This window comes from Fomitopsis serialis, assembly GCF_022376445.1.
Source record: "Fomitopsis serialis strain Sig1Antser10 chromosome Unknown B0H18scaffold_74, whole genome shotgun sequence".
Lineage (NCBI taxonomy): Eukaryota > Fungi > Basidiomycota > Agaricomycetes > Polyporales > Fomitopsidaceae > Fomitopsis > Fomitopsis serialis.
In genome coordinates, this window is record NW_025955034.1 from 15,577 (window position 1) to 35,218 (window position 19,642).

General features: G+C 56.2%; 8 protein-coding genes across 8 annotated transcripts; 3 read left to right on the forward strand and 5 right to left on the reverse strand.

The window, feature by feature from the left end:
• Positions 1-1,414: 1,414 nt before the first annotated feature.
• On the forward strand, positions 1,415-2,831 carry B0H18DRAFT_957321 (uncharacterized protein; the record flags this gene model as incomplete). The annotated part of the gene is made up of 2 exons (XM_048042568.1): positions 1,415-1,878; positions 2,159-2,831. 2 exons carry the CDS (start codon positions 1,415-1,417, stop codon positions 2,829-2,831), a joined length of 1,137 nt encoding a protein of 378 aa, XP_047889782.1.
• A 467-nt stretch (positions 2,832-3,298) lies between these two features.
• On the forward strand, positions 3,299-4,127 carry B0H18DRAFT_1213618 (uncharacterized protein; the record flags this gene model as incomplete). The annotated part of the gene is made up of 6 exons (XM_048036527.1): positions 3,299-3,503; positions 3,568-3,581; positions 3,638-3,670; positions 3,722-3,883; positions 3,922-4,044; positions 4,095-4,127. 6 exons carry the CDS (start codon positions 3,299-3,301, stop codon positions 4,125-4,127), a joined length of 570 nt encoding a protein of 189 aa, XP_047889783.1.
• Positions 4,128-4,441: 314 nt separating this feature from the next.
• On the reverse strand, positions 4,442-6,660 carry B0H18DRAFT_1122249 (quinon protein alcohol dehydrogenase-like superfamily; the record flags this gene model as incomplete). Its single annotated transcript, XM_048034481.1, has 5 exons — positions 4,442-4,547; positions 4,605-4,985; positions 5,072-5,928; positions 6,006-6,499; positions 6,549-6,660. The coding sequence occupies 5 exons, from the start codon at positions 6,658-6,660 to the stop codon at positions 4,442-4,444; spliced, it is 1,950 nt and encodes a 649-aa protein (XP_047889784.1).
• A 261-nt stretch (positions 6,661-6,921) lies between these two features.
• Positions 6,922-7,241, reverse strand: B0H18DRAFT_1026313 (uncharacterized protein; the record flags this gene model as incomplete). The annotated part of the gene is made up of 1 exon (XM_048029802.1): positions 6,922-7,241. A coding segment is annotated over one exon (222 nt), but the record flags the coding sequence as incomplete, so codon positions are not given.
• A 638-nt stretch (positions 7,242-7,879) lies between these two features.
• B0H18DRAFT_957323 (uncharacterized protein) lies at positions 7,880-8,802 on the forward strand (the record flags this gene model as incomplete). Its single annotated transcript, XM_048042569.1, has 3 exons — positions 7,880-8,038; positions 8,093-8,351; positions 8,417-8,802. The coding sequence occupies 3 exons, from the start codon at positions 7,880-7,882 to the stop codon at positions 8,800-8,802; spliced, it is 804 nt and encodes a 267-aa protein (XP_047889786.1).
• Positions 8,803-9,645: 843 nt separating this feature from the next.
• Positions 9,646-11,782, reverse strand: B0H18DRAFT_1122251 (OPT oligopeptide transporter protein-domain-containing protein; the record flags this gene model as incomplete). The annotated part of the gene is made up of 15 exons (XM_048034482.1): positions 9,646-9,688; positions 9,739-9,792; positions 9,853-9,912; positions 9,969-10,043; positions 10,097-10,137; positions 10,197-10,253; positions 10,317-10,435; positions 10,512-10,571; positions 10,620-10,658; positions 10,715-10,741; positions 10,795-10,947; positions 11,210-11,297; positions 11,354-11,398; positions 11,449-11,514; positions 11,570-11,782. The coding sequence occupies 15 exons, from the start codon at positions 11,780-11,782 to the stop codon at positions 9,646-9,648; spliced, it is 1,140 nt and encodes a 379-aa protein (XP_047889787.1).
• Positions 11,783-11,820: 38 nt separating this feature from the next.
• B0H18DRAFT_1122252 (OPT oligopeptide transporter protein-domain-containing protein) lies at positions 11,821-12,894 on the reverse strand (the record flags this gene model as incomplete). The annotated part of the gene is made up of 7 exons (XM_048034483.1): positions 11,821-11,933; positions 11,992-12,108; positions 12,168-12,282; positions 12,335-12,354; positions 12,417-12,500; positions 12,549-12,686; positions 12,753-12,894. The coding sequence occupies 7 exons, from the start codon at positions 12,892-12,894 to the stop codon at positions 11,821-11,823; spliced, it is 729 nt and encodes a 242-aa protein (XP_047889788.1).
• Positions 12,895-15,295: 2,401 nt separating this feature from the next.
• B0H18DRAFT_1026334 (hexose transporter) lies at positions 15,296-17,779 on the reverse strand. Its single transcript, XM_048029803.1, has 9 exons — positions 17,467-17,779; positions 17,376-17,408; positions 17,194-17,320; positions 16,956-17,139; positions 16,538-16,903; positions 16,302-16,479; positions 16,027-16,239; positions 15,809-15,971; positions 15,296-15,746 (listed from the first exon to the last, which is right to left on the reverse strand). The coding sequence occupies exons 1-9, from the start codon at positions 17,556-17,558 to the stop codon at positions 15,558-15,560; spliced, it is 1,545 nt and encodes a 514-aa protein (XP_047889789.1). The 5' UTR covers positions 17,559-17,779; the 3' UTR covers positions 15,296-15,557.
• Between the last annotated feature and the right edge of the window lie 1,863 nt (positions 17,780-19,642).

Sequence of the window (19,642 nt, forward strand, 5' to 3'; positions counted from 1 at the left end):
TGTGTCGAACTCTCATCCAAGCAGCGACGTCGACTATCCTTCTGGCATTGGCTATGCACATAACTGTACCACTTGTGCGACCGCCATGAGACTCGCTCTCATACACTAGCCTAACAAAATCAGTGTACCTCGCAGCCGTCAATGCGGCCCATATGCACGTGGGATTCATGCTGTAAGTACTCGCTGGTGGCAGGGTGGCAGGGACTCACCGCAGTATCATTGGCAGGACTGCAGACGGGCTGTGTAGAGGACAATCACACTCCGACGCCTTGACAGGCTCACACGGAACAGTCATATTACCCCATGTTTGCGGGGAGCGGATCTGATTCAGAAGGCATCCATTCTTTCCCCATTCTCACCATCAATGTCCTCCAGTTTCCAGTCAAGTTCATTGTGCTGCACTCTACTGAATATTGATCGACATCGCAAAATGGCTACGCGCCGATATACATCACTGCGCAATATTCACGGTCCCAGGCTGCGCGAGGACACTATCATCATGGCGTAGTCCTGATGCTGTGCCATGAACATGCGTCATGCTTGGTCAGTGATGCATCCTCAGTTTGTCTTCTGTCGCTCATACGCAATACACTCGTCCATAGTGCGGGCCAGCCTCTCCTGTCGGCGACGCGGGCATGCAGCAGTGGTATGATAGCAGCATAGCTTGACTCGGAGTCGGAGGCGAGTCACATCTGTCACTTAAGAGCACCCGATTTGACGCTTCGCGCTCACGCCAGCGTTTGTTGGACGTGTAAGTTGTTCTGAAAAGCATGCACACCGCGATCCGGGGCCATCCCTTCATCCCCACAATCCACACTTAGAACTCATGCACCCCTGCCAGGTGCATCGATCATCACAGAGGACGATCTCTTCCGCCCCGCTACAGACTTCTCCTGCTCTCATGATCGCGTTCGCCAGCAGAACACGATTCAATTGCTATCGACTGCGCATCTGCAAGTGAGCACGCATTCGAGATCCTCGAACAAGGGATGCATCGGCACTGACGGCCGCATGCATGTAACGGGCCATGCCATCTGCAGCTTCTACCAGCGGCACTGCGCTGGCGGGTAGGTTTCATACAGCGCTCCTTGCTCCATCGGAGTGTGTTGGGAAGCAGAACTGTCCGGAGGTAGCCCTTTGGCTGACGCAGCGAACACATCCATCACCTTGAAGCCGGACTTAACCGTGGGCCCGACAATTCATCGAATACGACTGGCGGTGTGCTGATCCCCTTCAGGAAGACAGAAGAGTGCAAACCCTTCTCCAGCTCGGGAGATCCACTCGAGACTCATAGGACGGACAAATATCATTCTTGACGACTGAAGAATCCCCAGCCCGCCTGCTCAACCCAAGCCCGCATACGACCAAGCATCTCCACCGGAACCAAGCGCCTTCACTGGAAGCACGACTCAGAATGTCGCGCACCATCCTCTCCCCGTGCGGCCTCGCCTTCGAGACCTGGGACGACATCCTCGCCCTGCTCTCCGACGACCTCCCGAGCACCTCCGCCTGCGCACGCACCTGCCACGCGTTCCTCCCCGCCGCACGCACACACCTCTTCCGCGTGGCCCGCATCGATTCGCCCGCGCGCCTTCAAGCGCTCGAAGGCCTCATCGGGGCATCCTCCGTGCTCGCCCGGAGCATCCGCACGCTCGAAGTGCGTGTGGCACCCTGCAGCACCTCCGAGACGGAGGGGGGGCAGGGCCATTGTGAGAAGGAGGGCTGGCCGAGGCTCGTGCCCCGCCTGGACCGCCTTATGAGTGTGCGACTGCAGGGATTCGCGCTGGAGGTGCCGCCGGAGGTGGGGAGGGCGGAGTTACCTAGCGTCACGAGTGTGTGGATGAAGGACATGCGGAGCGTTGGCGACGACCTGCGGAGGTTCGTCCTCGCGTGTCCGCAGCTGTCCTCGCTGTACATCGACGACTCGAGCGACGTCGCGGAGGGGACACCCTCCCCGCTCACCGCGCCCTCCGACCTGCCTCGCGCGTTCCATCGTCTCGACACCCTCATATGGCATGTCCCTTCCCTCCCCTCCTCATGCAGTCCCTCCAGACCGTCGAGGCGCCCACCACTCTCCCCGTGCTCATCGCGCAGCGCCTCCGATCCGGCCAGGCGGTCCCCTCCGCCGGCTCGCCGTCGGCCACAACCTCCGTCTCAGCGCTTCCGTCCGGAGCACGGCCAAGCAGCTCGTTGCCTCCGCCGGCGACACGCTCGAGAGCCTCGTCCTCCGTCTCGAGGACCTCGGCGAGGGCTACCCGCCCGACGACGTCCGCCGCGGGCTCCTCCCCGAGCTCTCCACGAACCGCCGGCTGAGGGCACTGCACATCCTCGCTGTGGGCTCCGCATGGTTCGAGATACGCGACGGGCTGTCGGCGATCACGCACGTGCTCTCGACCCTCCCCGCTGCCCAGGACTCCATGCTGGAGGACGTGGTGATCCACTTGACGCCGTACGTCCCCCGTGCGCAGCGCGACTGGAGCCTGGCGGCGTGGGTCCAGCTCATCGCCGCGCTGGACGCGCTGATGCGCACGCGCCCGCGAGTGCGGTGTACGCTCTGCCTTGACTTCTCGTCCAACTTTGGGGCCCGGCCGAAGCCCGCGAACGCGCAGCCCATAGCTGAGTACGTTGAGAAGCTTGTGGAGGCGCTTCCACCATGCCGGGTCGAAGCGGGCCATCCTCCCTCGCGAGCGCGGATTGGGCTGATCTGGCAGACACACTTCAAGGATTGGGAGTGCTCTGGTTCACGGGAGACATATCCGGCCCACAACTACGTTGGGGAAGCGATGGGGGCGCCAGAGTGGTATTATCGTCTCCGTTATTGCGCTCCATGATCTGTCATGGTCAATGCTCGACGTGATCTCCCTTCCGAACTCACTATGGCCCATCTAACATCCCAGCAGAACAACTTCAGGCATGTGTTGTAAGGCAAGTACAAAGGGGGGTGGACTTCATTCATATATAACTTACCTCGAATGGCATCGGTGATGCTGCTGATAGGATACACTGCATATAATAATTATATGGTTTATTTTCCGTTGTATCCGTGCAACCAGGAGGCAGCTGTTTGATCAGCCACTGAGGCATAATGGGCTGACGCTTGCCGGCTATCATGGTCTGCAACGGAGACTACTTACCTTGGCCAACCTTGCGCAATGGCCTGAGTTTCCAGCGGGTACCACTGGCGCGACACGATCACCTGACCGCGTTTGCAGGGAGGGACGCGTGATGTCATGGCCCCGTTCGCCTGGTCGCGCTCCCTCAGCCTCTGATGAATGCATGACGTCTTCCCGCACCAACCATGTCTGCTATAAGCCATCCACGCCCGCTCGCCTTCATTCTCAACAATCCGCTCTTGACGACCACCAGTCTTTCTTCCGCATCTTCCGAGTCCGACACCTTCACCTCAACCACCACCATGAGCTCTGGAGGCCACGCACACGCACGCGAGCCCGCGCAAAAGCCACTTCCCTTCCTTGCGATCCCCACGCGGGCGGGAGCCCAAAGTACGTCGTCTCCCAGAAGACCCTCCAGCATCCAGACATATGTTCCCGCCATAGGCACTTATAGGCGGCGTCGCGGCCGTGACCGCAGGCCTCGCAGGCTTCTGGTACTACCAAATACTCACAAATAAGCAAAGAGGAGGACGTCCGCCCAGGCACGATCCCGACATGTACGTCTTACCTACCTGTTCAGTTGGGTACGGCTGACCGCGCACCTGCAGGGGAGTACGCCTGCAGCAGCAACGCGACCCAGTGACGCACCCAAGGACCCCCTCACAGAGCGGTGTCGGGAAGGAGCCCGTATCCGCCCGAAGGACGTGCCGTTGCCGGGATCGGGCTCGAAACAAGGCGAGGGCGGGGGCGCGGTGATGACCGCGGCGCATGTGAGCATCCTTCCTCTCACCTGATTTGCGATGGAGAGGAGCGGGATTCTGACGACGATGCAGGGAAAGGGCTCGGACAGTCACAAGGCTCGTCGGACCACGTCGACCAGCCGCCGCAGATGGGTAGGACCAACGACCAAGGGGACGCCGCGTATTCAAAGGTCAGTTCTCTCCTTGATGTCTGCTACAATGCTGACAGTCGGTGTGACAGCATTCGGAGTACGCGGAGAGCACGACCGGCTAAGTAGAACACTGGCGGGTGCTGTCGGCGCGACGTGGTTGCAAGCCCGGCTGTGTAGTGTATGAGTGTACCATCAACCGTTAAGGGACTGAACGACGTAATGTACATGTACCATAGACGTGCAGACACGCATATACCAACTTGAACGAACGCATATCGTTCACCAGTCTCGTCTGCGCGTTGCATGGAGAACGTCACTCTTGGGCAGTCAATCCCCATAGACACCCTCACCTGGAACAAGGACATGAACGCCCTCAGCATTACAGTAGTCTACAGCAGGATACTTTTGGGTAGATGCAGGTGCACCGATATATGCTCTATGCCTCCTGCATGACGACGTCTTCGCCGACCTGCTCTGCGGCAGCCTGTTTCAGCTTCATTTGGTCGGCGAGGAAGGCCAGCGTAGCATTGTTCTCTTCGCACCTTTAGCGCAACAGTCAGCATCATCGCACCACACCACAACAACAGCAAGACACCCACAACTTCACGATCAGGTTCTCGAACTCCCCCAGCGCCTTCTGCAACGCCCGGAGTACACCGGCGTGCTCGCCCGCCCGCTCGCGCAGGTACCGCCCATGCGTGCCCAACACCGCCTTCACCCACACCATGACGAACTCCACGCGCGGGCTGCCCTCCAGCGCCTCCGCGACGCACCGCACGAGCGCGCCCACATACACCTGCGGTACGCCCCGCACCACCAGCCTCACGTCGTCCCCGGGCACCGCCGAGAACACGCGATGCACGAGCGCGCGCTCGTTCAGCCTGAACGCCGTGATCAGCGCAGGGAGCCACGACCGCTTCGCCAGGAGCCCGAGCACGCTCTGCGGCGTGACGTCCATCGCCAGGTCCACGGGTCGAACGCTGCGCCCTCGTCGAGCGCGTAGATCATCAGCCCCTCCGTCGTCGCCGCCGCCCACGCGCGCCCCGTCGGCGCGAACCGCACGCACGTCGTCCGCACCTCCTCGCGCACGCGCCGCCGCGCGAGGTCCGCGCGCTTCGCGCCCGGCAGCTCGTCGTCGCGCTGCCGCCGCTCCTCCGCGTCGCTCTCGTCCCCGCGCGTGTCGATCAGGTCCGCGTTCCCCGCTTCGGTTACCCGCCGGCTGTCGAGCTTGTCCTGCGTCCCGTCCAGGGCGAGGTTCTCGGACGTCTTGAAGCGCTTGAGCAGCACGCCCGCGCGCACGTCGTACAGCGCGACGTACGGGCTCCGCCCGCCCGCGAGCACGCATCGCCCGTCGGCAGTGTAGCAGATGCTCGAGTGCGAGCCGCCCCCGGGCGCGGCTGTCAGGTCGCCCAGTTTCCGCCCCGGCGCGGCGTCCCGCCTTGTGTCGATGATGCTCATCTGCCGGCCTTCGGCGACGTCGAAGAACACGAGCTGCCCGTCGAGCGTCGCCACCGCGAGCTCGTTCCCGTCCGGGCGGAAGGCGACTGCGAGCACGTCGGAGGAGAGCTGGAACGGCTCCACGGCGCGGCTGCGGCCGAAGACGTTCCACAGGCGCACGGAGCGGTCCCATGATCCGCTTGCGAGCAGGTTTCCCGTGGGCGAGAAGGCGAGGGCACATACGGGGGCGGTGTGACCCGCGAGGACGTCGAGCAGTTTCCCCGTCTGGACGCTCCACAGGCAGATCTCGAAGTTGTCCTGCGACCCCGCGGCAACCGCCTCGCCGCTAGGGTCGACAGCCAGGGACGCGAATTGCGCTGGCGTGGGCGAGGTGAACGTCCGGAAGACGCGGTACCGGATCAGGTCCGCCGCGCGCACTGTCCCGTCCAGCGACGCTGAGAAGAGCACTTGGCCCTGTTTCGCGAACTCGACGGAGGACACGGGCGCGGAGTGTTCGGAGAAAGTCACGAAGCAGAACCGGACGTGCTATTCCACACCTTCACCTTGCCATCCTCGCCTCCCGTGGCCAAGTTGACACCGTCAGGGGCGTATGCCACTGTGCTCATCGTCGAGAAGTGACCCTGCTGCTTCAGAACGTAGCTCTGGCTCTGCCACTCCCATACCAGTAGCTGCCCGAGCTTTGCCGCACCGAACGCAAGCCATTCGCCGGAAGCGTTCACCGCAACCGAGGAGATCTTCTCTTGCGAGATGCTGAGCGTGTGGAGGTTGGAGAACGAGGGCATTTCCCATAGACCGAAGACGCCGGTAGAGAAGCCGACCACTAGCAGGCCGGAGGGACGATGGAACGTACTGCAGACAACGCGCGTGCCAGGCTGATGGAAGTAGTTCCGCTTGTGCACCCCCCATCGCGTGTGCGCGATGGAGTTGGCTATGGCTGAGGTGGACGCGATGGGCTCCGCGTCATCGCTGTCTGACTCGGCATCTGAGGGCTTTGCCTTCCAGGTGAAGACAGCGCCATCACGACTGACGGTGTAATCTGCCAAAACGAATCAGGCGGAGGCTAAGAGACCGCCAGCTGAAGACACTCACAGTTTGGAGTCCGCGGAGAAGTATGCGTTGATCACTATCACGGTGTCCGGCAAACGTCTTCGGGCGGAAGCCCTCGACAGGGTTCAGCGTGAACAACCTCGCTGTCATGTCCCGCGAGGTGGTGATGAAACATTTCGAGTCGGGCGACCACTCCACCTAACAACCTCGTCGTGATGCCGGTGTATGTCCTGTGAAGGTCGAAGGTGCGAATTCGCGGATGAGGTGGTTCGGGGTACGCCACACCTGGATGTGCGAGTCGTGCGTTACTGCGATGTATCTGCCGTCGGGGAGAACTTGATCGCCTTCACGGGTTTGTGGAAGTTGAAGTGATGCATCACTACGCCTCGCCGGAAGTTGACCAGTAGCGCACGGCCATCTGGGGAAGATGTGTCATGGTTCCGCCAGAGTGTTGTAATGGGACATACCTTCGTCCACGCTCACTAGCACATTGCTATCCGGGCTGAGAGCAATCGCGGCTATGTTCTTGCGATTCTCGAAGGGAAAGGTACGTGATTTGTTGCTAACATAGGTCAGATGTGTAATGGTGAACGTTACAGCTGTTGTAGAAACCATAGACCGCTCGCGCGCGCGGGTGTGTGGAGCGGGGTTTGGCTGGCGAAATGGCCGACGGGCAGCGAGTCATGCACAGCCCACCGTGCCGCAGAGAGATGTGCTCTCTAACTCGACTTGATGCAGCCTCGCTCACGGCTTAAACCCCAGCTCCATACATCCCCCAGTGCAGGCCGGCCTATCGTTTCTACAACAGCTGTAAGGAGCGACTCACTTGACAAGGTCAAACACCGAGACACGGTTCCCAACCGGACTAAGGACGGAGTTTCCATCTGGCGTAAAGACAACGTTTCCTTGCCTGTACACGGTTCCACATAGATTTGAGAACTGATACACCGTCAAAATGACTATGTCGGCTAGAGGACGCGCGGGACAAACCTGGAAGTTTGACTTCATCCGTCCGGAGAAGACACAGAGGCGTGGATCAAACCTCGCACGCGTGATTGAAGGAGAGGCTACAGGACCAGACCGGAGGTGTGGAGATTATCGAGGAGGAGGGTACTTCACGGTGGACGGGGCAATTGAAGTAGTAGTTTTGGGCGCCTCAAGAAAATACAGTATGCGAAGCACTCATTGCCTTATTCGGTCATACAGTAGCGCTTGAACCGCTGAGGCGTGGCTTCAGACTCAACTTTCGACCACGTCTCCACTGTAAGTTTGTAACTGAGTGCGAGTACCTACATCCTACATACCAGTCTATCTCGCGCTGACTGGAACGTTGATCGTTTTGAATCTCGTAGCCTTGCGATTTTCCTCTATGGAGTTTCTCGACCCTGAGACAATGTCGATCGACCGCTCCAAGGCGTTCGTTCGACAAGTTGCAGCGCGCTTCGAGGCCGCACTTGCATCGTTCCCCGACTCGGTGGCTGACGGGTCACAAAGGTCGAATTTTATCGATCAGCTTGCGAGGGAACTAGTGAGTCCAGAATTATGAGAGCACTCCTGCCTGAAACTAACTGAGATGACGAAGAGTCGAACATGGAACACAATCAGCATCCTTCTCTATCGCCATGAAACCCTCACGATCCCCGCGATACTGGCGAGCGGGTATGAAGAGTATAGCTCAGTTTATCCTGATCTACAGAAGTTTGACGCGAAGACTGTGTCGTCACGGGCTGAGCAGAGGACGTGGAAGCAGACATTGTTTCCCGCCACCCATGTCCAGCGTCTTCCGGTGGCACGACCGGCGGCAGAAGTTGAACTGGGAGAGAACCAGTGGTGGACACAACGTATGTGGTCATGAACATCGGATGGCCGGGGAGCTGCTTACACAACAGCACCTTTTCGCCTTAAGCCCACAGCAGCCATTTTGGCACCGCCTCGAGGAAACCAGCGGTGCATATTGTGCAGCCCCTGGCAGGCACCTCTGGACGCAGCAAAGCAACTACGAGCCAAAAACGTAGGAGGGACGAGGATACTGCACCGGGACGCCAGAACATGCAAGCTCTCGCTGCCCTTACACCATTGTCAGTGCACAAGAAGCCCCGACTGGAGGGCAAGGTCGGGAGCATGCTGTCGGACGCCACCGAGAAAAACATCGAGCTCGACGGACACACCCCGCCCCTCGCCTCAGGCAGTATGGTGACTGCTGGGGGTACTGGTGTCCAGGGTTCTATAAAGGGCAAGGCAAGAATGCCAGAGTCACAGGCGCGAAGCGTCATGGCAAGTATCATTTCGTGAAAGGTATCTCCATAGCACTTATGTAAAATACCATCAGGAAGCAACGCCGCGCGTCGCATCCACCACGCTCCAGTCGCAGCAGGCATCGTCTGGAACATTTTTGCAGCAAATCTCAATTCAGCGTCAAGACCTAGTTGATGATTTAGACGAGTACTCTCGCTTGAAGGAACAATTCTTGCTACAGCGAGCGGCCTGGCAGGGATGTGACAAAACCCCCCAACAAAACCTCGATCATCTCCGAGAACAGGCGGCTATGATTGGCCGGGCGCTCGCGAAAGTGCACGCCGTGAAGTCGCAATTTGATGCTCTCAAGGAGGATATGATGACATACCAGACACCCTAGCGAGGGCAGCGCACGTCAAAGGCTTATGACCTATCTAGCAGCGGCATGGAAACAACCCTAGTGGGTAGCGTCTATGTGGCAAGGGGCCGGGATCTCCCGTGTCGGGGTGGGAACGCAGACCGATTGGAACCTTGTACAGGCCAATGGTAGGGACATATAAATGCGCGTCCCTCGCCTTCAAGTTCTTGTCAATATATCGCATGAAGCAAATTCAATATACTCGTGTGAGTTCGACGAGTCACCGCGTGATCTCAACAAACCTCCCACTGGTGCGATACCTGCCTTTTGCATAAGGCTGCGAACTTAAGTCTTAGGTCAACCTCGAGATTGTTGATGGGAGGATGTGCACCCACCACCGCAGTGGCACTCCCTAACGTCAGGGCATTTCTGATAGGGACACTCCCGGGGCAGAATGTGTCGATTGGTACTTCAATTCAAACCACCATGTATGGTACACTCATATCTTACACCGTGAATTCATTACGCGTGTTGGCAACGCGTCACTGGGAGGAAGCACACAGCGATCTGTGGACAAGCTGTAGTCTAAGTGCATGCGTTAGAAATGAGTTGCCAAACAAGCATGCGACACGTACCGTTGCCCCACCATTGGGGGAATGGATGCGATGTCCCGACGCGCCGAAGAGAGCCTTGACCGCGAAACAGGTGAGCATCATCCGACAACAGGCGAGCTACAGAAGTGAACGCACAAATTGAGAATAAACATGATGACTTGTGTTCCTCCATCCAATCCCGCGGCGACAATGTAGCTACGACAAGGTATGACTATCAGTGCAGGGCGTCAAAATTGACATCATAGACATACTTGTATTTCGTGAACCAGCGCGGATACCTCGTGCGTACCCACCATTGGATGAAGACACCTATGGCCATGGTCGTGCTGGACCGCTCGACACTCAGTTATCCGGATGAGCATAGCAATGCGCCACTCACTTGACTTGGGTATTGATGCCGACCGCAAGCCAGCAAGAGTACTGCAGGCGCCGAATTTTCAACGAACCAAGCGTACATTTCGGCAAGTTTCATAACGTACCAGCATGATAATCGGTGTGCTAAAGTTGTTGAAACCAACCTTCGGCCACATGCGGTGCTACAGACGGAATAGTTATCAGAACAGAGTTCTGTCCTCGTGTACTAGAGACCCATCACTTACCGCAACAAAGAACGGCAACGGCAAGAAGAGCCCGATAACCAGTGACAATGGAACGATATGGTATGTCGAGCCAGGACTGAACATGTGCGGAGCGAGGGCGCCCCAAGCAATCGCATTGGCTGAGTGTTCGTCAGCGACCGTCGTTGTGCAGCAAGTAAAGCCACCGAATCATCACGCGCGATGCGACATACTTACAGTTATAGGATTGCGCGTTCTGTCCAGACCATAACCTGGTGCCCGAGATAGAGAGTAAGGCTATTCTAGATGTAAGCGATTACCCGAATGACATATGGTCGCACTCACCAGGCCTCTGGTTCTCGATAATAGATAGCATCATGACGTCTGTTCGACGTTCAGCAAAGCTTTCTATCGCACGAACGGGTGTACTAAATACTCACAGTTCAATAAAGCGCCGACGACAGTTCCTATTCTCAGACATCAGTGACGAGATGCACGCAGGACATCGCCATCCACCAACCGGTTATTTGCATGCAGAATGTTACCCTAGGTGCAAGTTTAACGTACTGTCCTAGCTTCAGATCCTGCAGGAAGCCGATGCCCTGGGATATTGGCTGTCCACCGTACAGCGCGCCATACATGTTCGCGACAGGATTACCCGGGACCATGTAAGCTACAGACCGATCATGTACATATCAGACGCGTAGTTCCATTGATACGTTGGCGGACGGCTGACCTGTGATCATTTCGAAAAACCCGGCTGCGTTGCTCGAAAAACCGATCGTTGCCGCAAGGGTCGTACAGCAGGCAGAGACAGAAACCGACGACGAGCAAGACCGTCAATGCCCACCATGGCAAGCCAGACTCGCCGGTATAATTCGCTTAATATGATTAAGTGACACGGCGATATTGCATAGACTGAAATTGTGACTCACTCGCTTGGGCACAGCCGTATGCCCCAATAAGCACGATAACGTACCACCACCGGGGAATTTGCTTGTATACCTTCATCTTCTCATAATGCTACGCATGCATAGCTATCAGAGCGTCACTCGTTCATCGCGAATCAGAATGCCTACGACGTCATAGACCAGGAAAACGCTCTTATTCCATGGGTTCATTGACTGGAAGAAGGGTTTCAAGTCCTGCCAGTGCCATATTGCGACTGTGTCACAAGTGCGCCTAAGGAGAGGTTCGCCGTGACCAGTCCAAGTGCATTAGTCGCAGAGAAGTACGCTGGCTGTAGAGTTAGATTCAGCATTTGGGCAAACGATCTCATCAGTATGTACACGTACACCGAGCTTTTCGAACTTCTCGGGATCAAACCTGCCATTGGTGAGTAGGGCAGTCTGGTTGTACTCGCTTCCATCTTCTGCGAAGATCGCCTGGCTCATGAACGGGAAGTTCTTGGCCTTCCAGATGTCCCCGTAGTACACGGCACTCATCAGGATGTACGTGAAGCATATCCCGATGTACGAGTTGAGCTGAAACCAGAGCGGCTGCCACATGCAGTTGCTCCCGATGTAGTTCCAGTCAAAGCATACCGCTAAAGGCCCATGCCTTCATTATTGCTAGCTCCTCCGAAGATGTTGCGAATCGTCGCGCTGTGATTGTCCGCAAGGCAAAAGACGGAGACGCCTGTCAGAACGGGAAAGAGCCCTGACAATAGACTCAGTGTCACGCTTCGACAGCAACTCAATGATGAACAGTGGCTCACACTCGGGGATGATCTCCCAACAGAAGACAATTGCGAATGTACTCCAGAATAGTCGGACGCGCTTGGAGGTCATCTGCCTGTCGTAGTGCAGAGCTTGGAAGAGGTTTGCGGTGTAGACTGTTGTGTATCACACAGTCAGTCAGTAGTGGAGATTTGTCAGACGTCGAGAGACATACTATCCGCAGGCCAGAAGCATTTCGTTGGCTTGACCAAAATGTCGGATAGTAAACCGGCATAGCCGTAGCCTATCAACTGTGATGAGATGAGCGTGAAGATGGCGATGCCTGCGTTCTAGGCTGATGTTCAGTAAGAGGTTGGCAATTACGACAGCACGAAGGCTTACCATGTTGTTATCGTAGAACACTGCCAATACCGCAGTTGGATGAGGGACATCATACGAAACGATCAATGAGCGTGCGACGTACACGCTTGGACGGAGATAACCTGAATCGCAGTGGCGGAAGTGGATGCGGTGGAGGTCATGATGACTATAGCGACATGCTCCTTGACTGAAAAGTATTGAGTAGTGTACAACATGTCTCGAGTACGCGACTTACTGTTGAAGGGGCCTGGGTTGAGAAACTTGAATATGCCTTTAGAAGGCAGCGCTATGTGCATCGCGTTACCAAACCAGTACGATAGGACCAGAAGAAGCAGTATGGAGACCGATAGAGTCTGCGGCTTGAAGTAGTAATCTGTGCGAGTACACTGGAACAGAACTGTGTCAAGCGATATGTATAACGCAAAATACAGGTGCTTACGCTCCAAAGGCTGAGAACCCGAGGCCGAGGAAGATGGTACGAAACGTAACAGCCTGCAATTCTGGATAGTCTTTCGTCGAGAGTACCTGTGATAGAACGATTCGCACGTCGACACCGACATCACAGGCGTCATGCGTGCCATCGTGAGCTCACCTTCGTAGCGACTTGCCAGGCCTCTTCCACCCGATACGCATCATCATCTACCTCGTCGTTCGCGAGCTTTTCCTGTAGATCTTCGACCTCGGCCAGTTTCTGAGCGTCAGGGTCCCAGAATTACCGCAGCTACGTCCTTCTCATCCTTCTCTACAGAATCTGTGGATCCAAGCTTCTCGCTGTTGTGGTCCGGCAGATAGCTGCGGACATGATGGCGAGGACGGGGAGAAACTGCACACGGGGTCCTGGGGTCTTAAACCCTTCGAAGGGCGCACTTATCTCTGGAACCATACCCAGTACTTCTTGCGACCGCGGACTATCATGACCCGTTCGTCGCGACTCGCAACGAGCCTATTGCGTGGCGCGTCGCAACGTAAATAAGTCATTTCCGCCGATATCTCAGGGGTTCAATGGCTAGTTTCCAGTAGTACGCATTCCTTGTGCTGTCGACGTCGTAAGTCAACGATAGCAAATTTGGGAACAGACCTGGGACGGGCGGTCTTTGGGCGGTCTCATTCGGCTCAACAGAGCAACCGGCATTGATACGGTGGAAGCGATGGCCTGAGAAATGCGGGAGACTGCCACGCTGTGCACCTCTGATAACTTACTAGTACTCAGTTTCCGGCCCGAAACACGAATGGCGAAAGTACGAACTGTGGAACATGTCAGCTCGGGCTCATCGGTAGAGTAGACTTGGCACTCACAATCGCACGGGATCTACTATCCCGAATAGTAATGCTATTACCTTCTGTACATCTGTCCCCATTATGATGGCCATGCTATCTCTCCAACAGGTCACACTGGTGGGTTACGTGCATCGAATCAGCGCTACGAGCTTATCCACATGACAAACGTCCGGTATGATCTAAGTAACTTGAAATCACTATTTGTTGTTAGATCGCCACCTACTGTACTGTACCTCTTCATCATGACGACGCAGAGTGTAACATCTGCATCCGGCCTCGGGCCTTGCATCCCCCTAGCATGTGCTATGGAGTTGATAGCAAGTTGACGATACGAAGAATCTAGACTGTAAATATCCAATCATCCTCAAGTGGAAGATACATGATAGCATTTGTTCATCCACGCGCGCACAGGGGGGGTGGCTGTCCTTCAGTCTGACATTCCCAAGTAGCGACATACCCAGACATGCGACCTTCTGACGAACATCTTCACAATGACCACATGTCACCGAAAGCATGGAGTGATGAGCGGTTGAACACAAGACGAAGACAAAAGAGGTTTCACCTCTTTGGGTTGTCTGGTCGTAATGTTGAGTGCACATTGGACTGTTTCTCCCATTATTGGAAATGTCCCTGAAGGCGTGGATGCATTGTAGAGTGCGACCTCAGTCAGAATACGCTTCTGGTGAGTCTTGGGTGAGGACTCACCGTGTCATGCCTCCGGTGTCTGAGATGCCAAACGTTCGATTGATCCGACAAGTGTCACTGAGAGCAAATGCGTCGTTGGCTTGCACGTACGATCTATCCCTCAGGGACCTAGCATTATACGGTGAGTTGATACGGAGACAATGGGTACACGTACAGGGTCATGCAGACCTCTGGTAGGGAACACAGTGACCGCATCCGGTAGATCGAAGCCAGCCAACGACTAACGCTGGCTGAGAAACAGATGCTATGTACCATCCGCACAACAACAGTGGTACCGGCGTACTCAGGCGTACTGGGTGCTGAGCAATGAGCACGCAGACATGATTCGGGGTGCAGGGACCGTCTGTGTGTGCTGAAGTAGTGGGCAGCTTCTCGATATTGCTACCTTGTCGGAGTCGCCGTGAAAGGTTATCTTACCGTGACAGATGACAGGTCAGAGCCCTCGTGCGACACGCCTGATTCCCTATATTCAGCGAGCCAATTCCAATCTTGAGACGACCTTAGCGGCAGAGCGATAAGGCCGCATTATAGGAACCGGTCGTAGCCCTGCATAGTATCATGAACATGCGATAGTGCCTGACCAGAGTATCGATAGACACTTTAAGGCGTACCTCAGTTGCAAATATACTTCGAGGCAAGCGAACCATCGACGCGGGTCCGTAATCGAAACCAGTGGTGCTGCGGTCATGCTCTGGCATACACGTCACCCGAGTCGTCGAACGGCTGTTGCGGTGTCACAGCCGACAATCCGAGTTCTAGGAGGGCGCTCAAGAGTTCATGCGACGTTACTTGTTCTCTTGGGACTATAAGGGAAGTCGAGCTAGGTGAAAGCAGTAGTTTCACGAGTCGTCATCGACGCAGTTGTCAAGGGACAGCTGCAGCAGGGTTAGAACTTGAAGCGCCCGCCGAACGCGATCACGTGTGCGTTATTGCTCAACTAAGTCGAAGGCTCGAAAAAGTGTATTGCTCGGTCCCCTTCACTCTATTCATCGATGAGAGGTCACCGACGTGCAGCCGAGAGAACCATTTGAATGCGATCGAACTCGCATGCGAACCAGCCCAGCGAAAAGCATGTGAGTCGTATGTATAATGTTCCCGTAAGTATACAGTAAATCGTGAAGTATGTTATGATCGTGATGTTCGTACAATCCCAGCAAAGGCGTCGGAAACTGCCTCCGAAACCCATCCAGAGTACGCGCGGTAGCTGCAAACCTACACAATCCCAGTTGAAAATGAAACGAGAAAGCTACGGGCCGCTCAATCATGCGCCCATCTTCTCGTCGAGCACGTCGTCCGTGTGCACCTCCGCCACACCCGCGGCGTGGATCTGCTCCGTGGCCTCCTTGCCGTCGAAGAGCGCGGCGGTCTCCTCGAGAGACAGGCCCTTCGTCTCGACGATGAAGAACCACAGGAACACGAGCTCGAATGCCAGCCAACAAATGTACACGATCTGTGTTCAGTGATCTCTATGTCAGCGTTTCTGATGGGAGATGCATCAAGTGGAGAACGTACGTAGTACTTCCAGCTGATGGCGTCGAGGGCGATCGGGTTGACATACTGATTGAAGATAAGCGCAACGGAGATGGTGAAGTTGAAGATGTTGAAGCCCTTCGCACGGACGGAGAACGGCAAGATCTCCACGGTGTACGACACGATGAGGGGAGTGAACGCGAGGCTGAGCAGTCGATCAATATCGCGTATGTGGACTGTGTACAGGTCTGATCACTCACTCGTAGAACCCGTAGAAGAGGAAGATGAATGCGATGACGGCGTGCGCGGCTGCAGCGTTACCAGCGATGAGGTAGCGGGCAGTGCAGACGGTCTGGAGCATGAAGAAGAGGAGCATGCCCACAGCAGACGTCAGGAATAATCTCCGGCGACCGACGCGCTCGACCATGAACGACGCGAAGACGGCCCAGACCAAGTTCCAGATGGCGAGGATACTACGTCGCAGACCGCACGTCAGACTCCGCACCAGGCCTATTCGCTCAAACAAGTCACGTACCCTGTGATAAGCAACTGGATGGTCGTGTTGGTGATACCGATGGAGTTCATGACCTTGGTGAGGTAGTAAGAGACTAAACCGTTGCCAGACCATTGCGAGAACCAGGCGATGGCGACGATGATGAGCATACGTCGCCTGTTGCCAGAGGTCGCCACGAGCGACTTCCAGCCAACAGAAGCTACCATGGAATCGTTCAAATCGAGTGCGCCTCCGGCGGAGAGGGATAATGAACTCACTCGTGCGCTCGAGCTCCAGGGAGGTCTTGATCTCGTCGTACTCGTACTGCACCAAGGCATCGTTCTCGTCGCCATCCGCGTGGTAGTACGCAAGAGTGCGCAGCCCCTCCGCATCACGGCCCTTGGAGATCAGCCAACGCGGGCTCTCAGGCGCGAGAAGGATGAGGAAGAACTGGAACAACGCGGGGACACCCTGCATCATAGACGGGAGACGCCATGACCAGGTGCTGCCGATATATTCCGTGCCGAAGGTTGTCCAGGAAGCGACGATGTTACCGGAGTACCACAGTGAGTTGTACAGGGAGGTAAGCTGCGGCCGATATTGCGGATACGAGAGCTCCGTGACCAACATGGGTGCGGAGTTGGCTAGGACGTCGGTAAGTACAGATTGTTCATAGGGACCCAGTCTGAGACTCACTGGCAAACGTAAGACCGAAACCGATGAGGAAACGAGCTCCAATAAAGAAGCCCAGATTCTGAGCGGCTGTCTGCAGGGCGACACCCAATAACATGATAGCAGAACCAATCCAGACGGTGCGCCGTCGCCCAAGTCCATCGGAGAGGTAGGGCGCAAAAGGATATGCCGCGAGCGCGCCGATGTTCTGAAGTATGTATGAGCGAATTGAGCCAGGGGATCATGCAATGGCGGCGCTGACCTGAATGGCGTTGAGCAGACCAAGCTTGCTGCCTTGCGGGTTGTTGAAATAATCCTTCCACTGGTCCAGAGACTGGAAGCTGTTCATCAAACTGCCGTCGAATCCATTTCCGGACGACGTAATGAGCCTATGGATGTCAGTGTCAGTGTTGCACTCGGTCCTACGGAGCTCCGTCCACTTACAGGAGAACCAGCCAGGCATGGAGGGTGATCAGCCTGTGCCGAGGAGCGCGTCAGAAACACTCATAGCGGCAGGGGGATAAGCATCACGTACCGCCTGTTGTTGTACCACTTCCGGTTTGGGTTCAACAAGTGTGCGAAGTTGGAAGTTCTTCCGCCCTCAGCTACCGCAGCACCGACACCCATCGTGAGGACGTTGCAGGAATAAACGTGTGAGCGAAGTCAAGGAAGACGAGGGCGCTGCGACCGTGGTAGAGCCGGACGACGAGCATCCCACGGGTGTTGATACAAGTCTTTATAGCGCGTATCAAGGCCAGGGGTGCAACGCGCCAGCATATAGGGCGGGCGACGCAAGGGCGGCGTATGGGACACAACATGTGACGCCACAAATCGAAGCAATTCTCCAGCGTTTCCCCGTGTTCCTTCCCCACATTTCCCCGCCGGAACTAGTCCGATTGAACTCCACAAATCTGGGGAGACCCTGATCCAGGCACGGTTGTTTGCCCGGTGGATGTGGATCAGCTGAAACGACCGAACACGGCGGCAGCGCTGCGGGACCGTACTGGGAGCAGTATGGTCGCGATGAGAGCCGTCGGGGAGGACAGTCAGCCTGGTGAACAAATTAGCAACCATCCGAGATGCACACATGCTTGGCGGGAAGGCGGGAGCACATCAAAAATTGGCCACGTCACACGGCCAGGTCACTCTGGCCGTTCGACCGGAGCTACCAGAGCAATGGGAGACATTCAGGCGCAGTCCTCGCTGGTCGTGCTTTATTGTCGTCATGGCCCGAGAGCTCACAGTATGGATAGAACACGTACCGCTTGACTCCTGACAACGTCTGGTGCCTCACTGGCATCCGCCAGTGCGAGGGGAGATCTCGTGCTCATGCGCGCAGTCACACTGCGACCAGCATTCCGTTGTTGATGCGAACAGCCTGCAGACGAATGGTCCATACGGCCGGGCCGCCGAAGAGTGGACGACAGGAGCAGTACACTTGGCGGGGGCGTAGCACGAGGTCAGCAGGGCGGCGTCCTTCAATGTCAACGGTTGCCAAATAGGGAAGGAAGTGTCGTTCGTAGCTTCGGAGCTTCTCGCTTTGTGCGCTCGCCGTGACAGCCACAACCCGGAGTACAACCTGTCGTTTGACCACTCCGAATCAATATTCAGCTCTGACCGAGTCTTGCTGAATCTGGTACGTTTGCGTCGCGGGTACACACGAGTACACTGGCTCGTATGTTCCAGCTAAGTGTTGGATCCACTGGCCAGGACCACGGTATGCTTATGAAAGAACCGTCCGCGCAGGCCGATACTGCACCCGAGGCACAGGCAGCCAGTGGAGTGAGAATCAAGCCACATTGAAGACGCAGGGAAGTGGAATTCGGTTCATGCATGCTTGGTTAGACTTGGGTCTGACGACGTCTCCCTCGACAGAACGATTGCATTATTTCTGTCCCGACGCATGCGATCCACCTAGAGTTGGAAACCCGGGTCGTCTGACGAGTCCCGGAAAAGTGCGCCCTCGCCGGTTCTTCAAAACCTTCCGGCAGGCACCCGCCGCGGGTACTGTTTTCAGAATATCACGTCGATGCGGGAGTGACGTTTCTGCACCGGCCTTGACCGACGCCAGGAATGTTTCTCCGAGCACCGCAACCACACCTACTTGAGTGCGTGCAAGCGTCCGAAGTTTCTGCAGGCGCGTCTTGACGCGTTCATCGAATTCGCGCTTGTGATGGTCTTGGCTTACTATATAGTAATGCGTCGCGGAAAATGACGCCTCACGCTCCAGATTTGCCGATGCAGTCTCTCTGGCTCGGCGTTCTGGCAGACCATCGATATCCTGGGTTAGGCCGAGACAACTGTATTGAAACCATGCTACTGTATGTGCATATCGGATATATGGCGCTCGGCCTGGTCTTCTTCATTAAGTTGAGTCAAGGCACAGATGATCCTTGATCGCTTTCAGCTGCGGCGCAAGTCACGCCTCCGAGTCGGTGCGCTTTAGATCCCTCTGTGGTTTCTTGTTTGTTGACTTCCGAACATGTGCCGGAAGGGTTCAGGCGTAAGGTACCGGTGTATCTGTTACGACTAGCCGGTTTGGGTCCTATAGATCCTCCCAGAATCCTGGGGAGATTATGGTACGATGAGCCTGACTGACAGAGACATATTCGCCGGCAAGGTGAGAGGGTGGTTCGAGGATATTCTGGTCTGGCGGAGAAGCCACGTATGATCGTCCGCCGAGAAATCGGCTGCCAAAGTAACAACTTGAA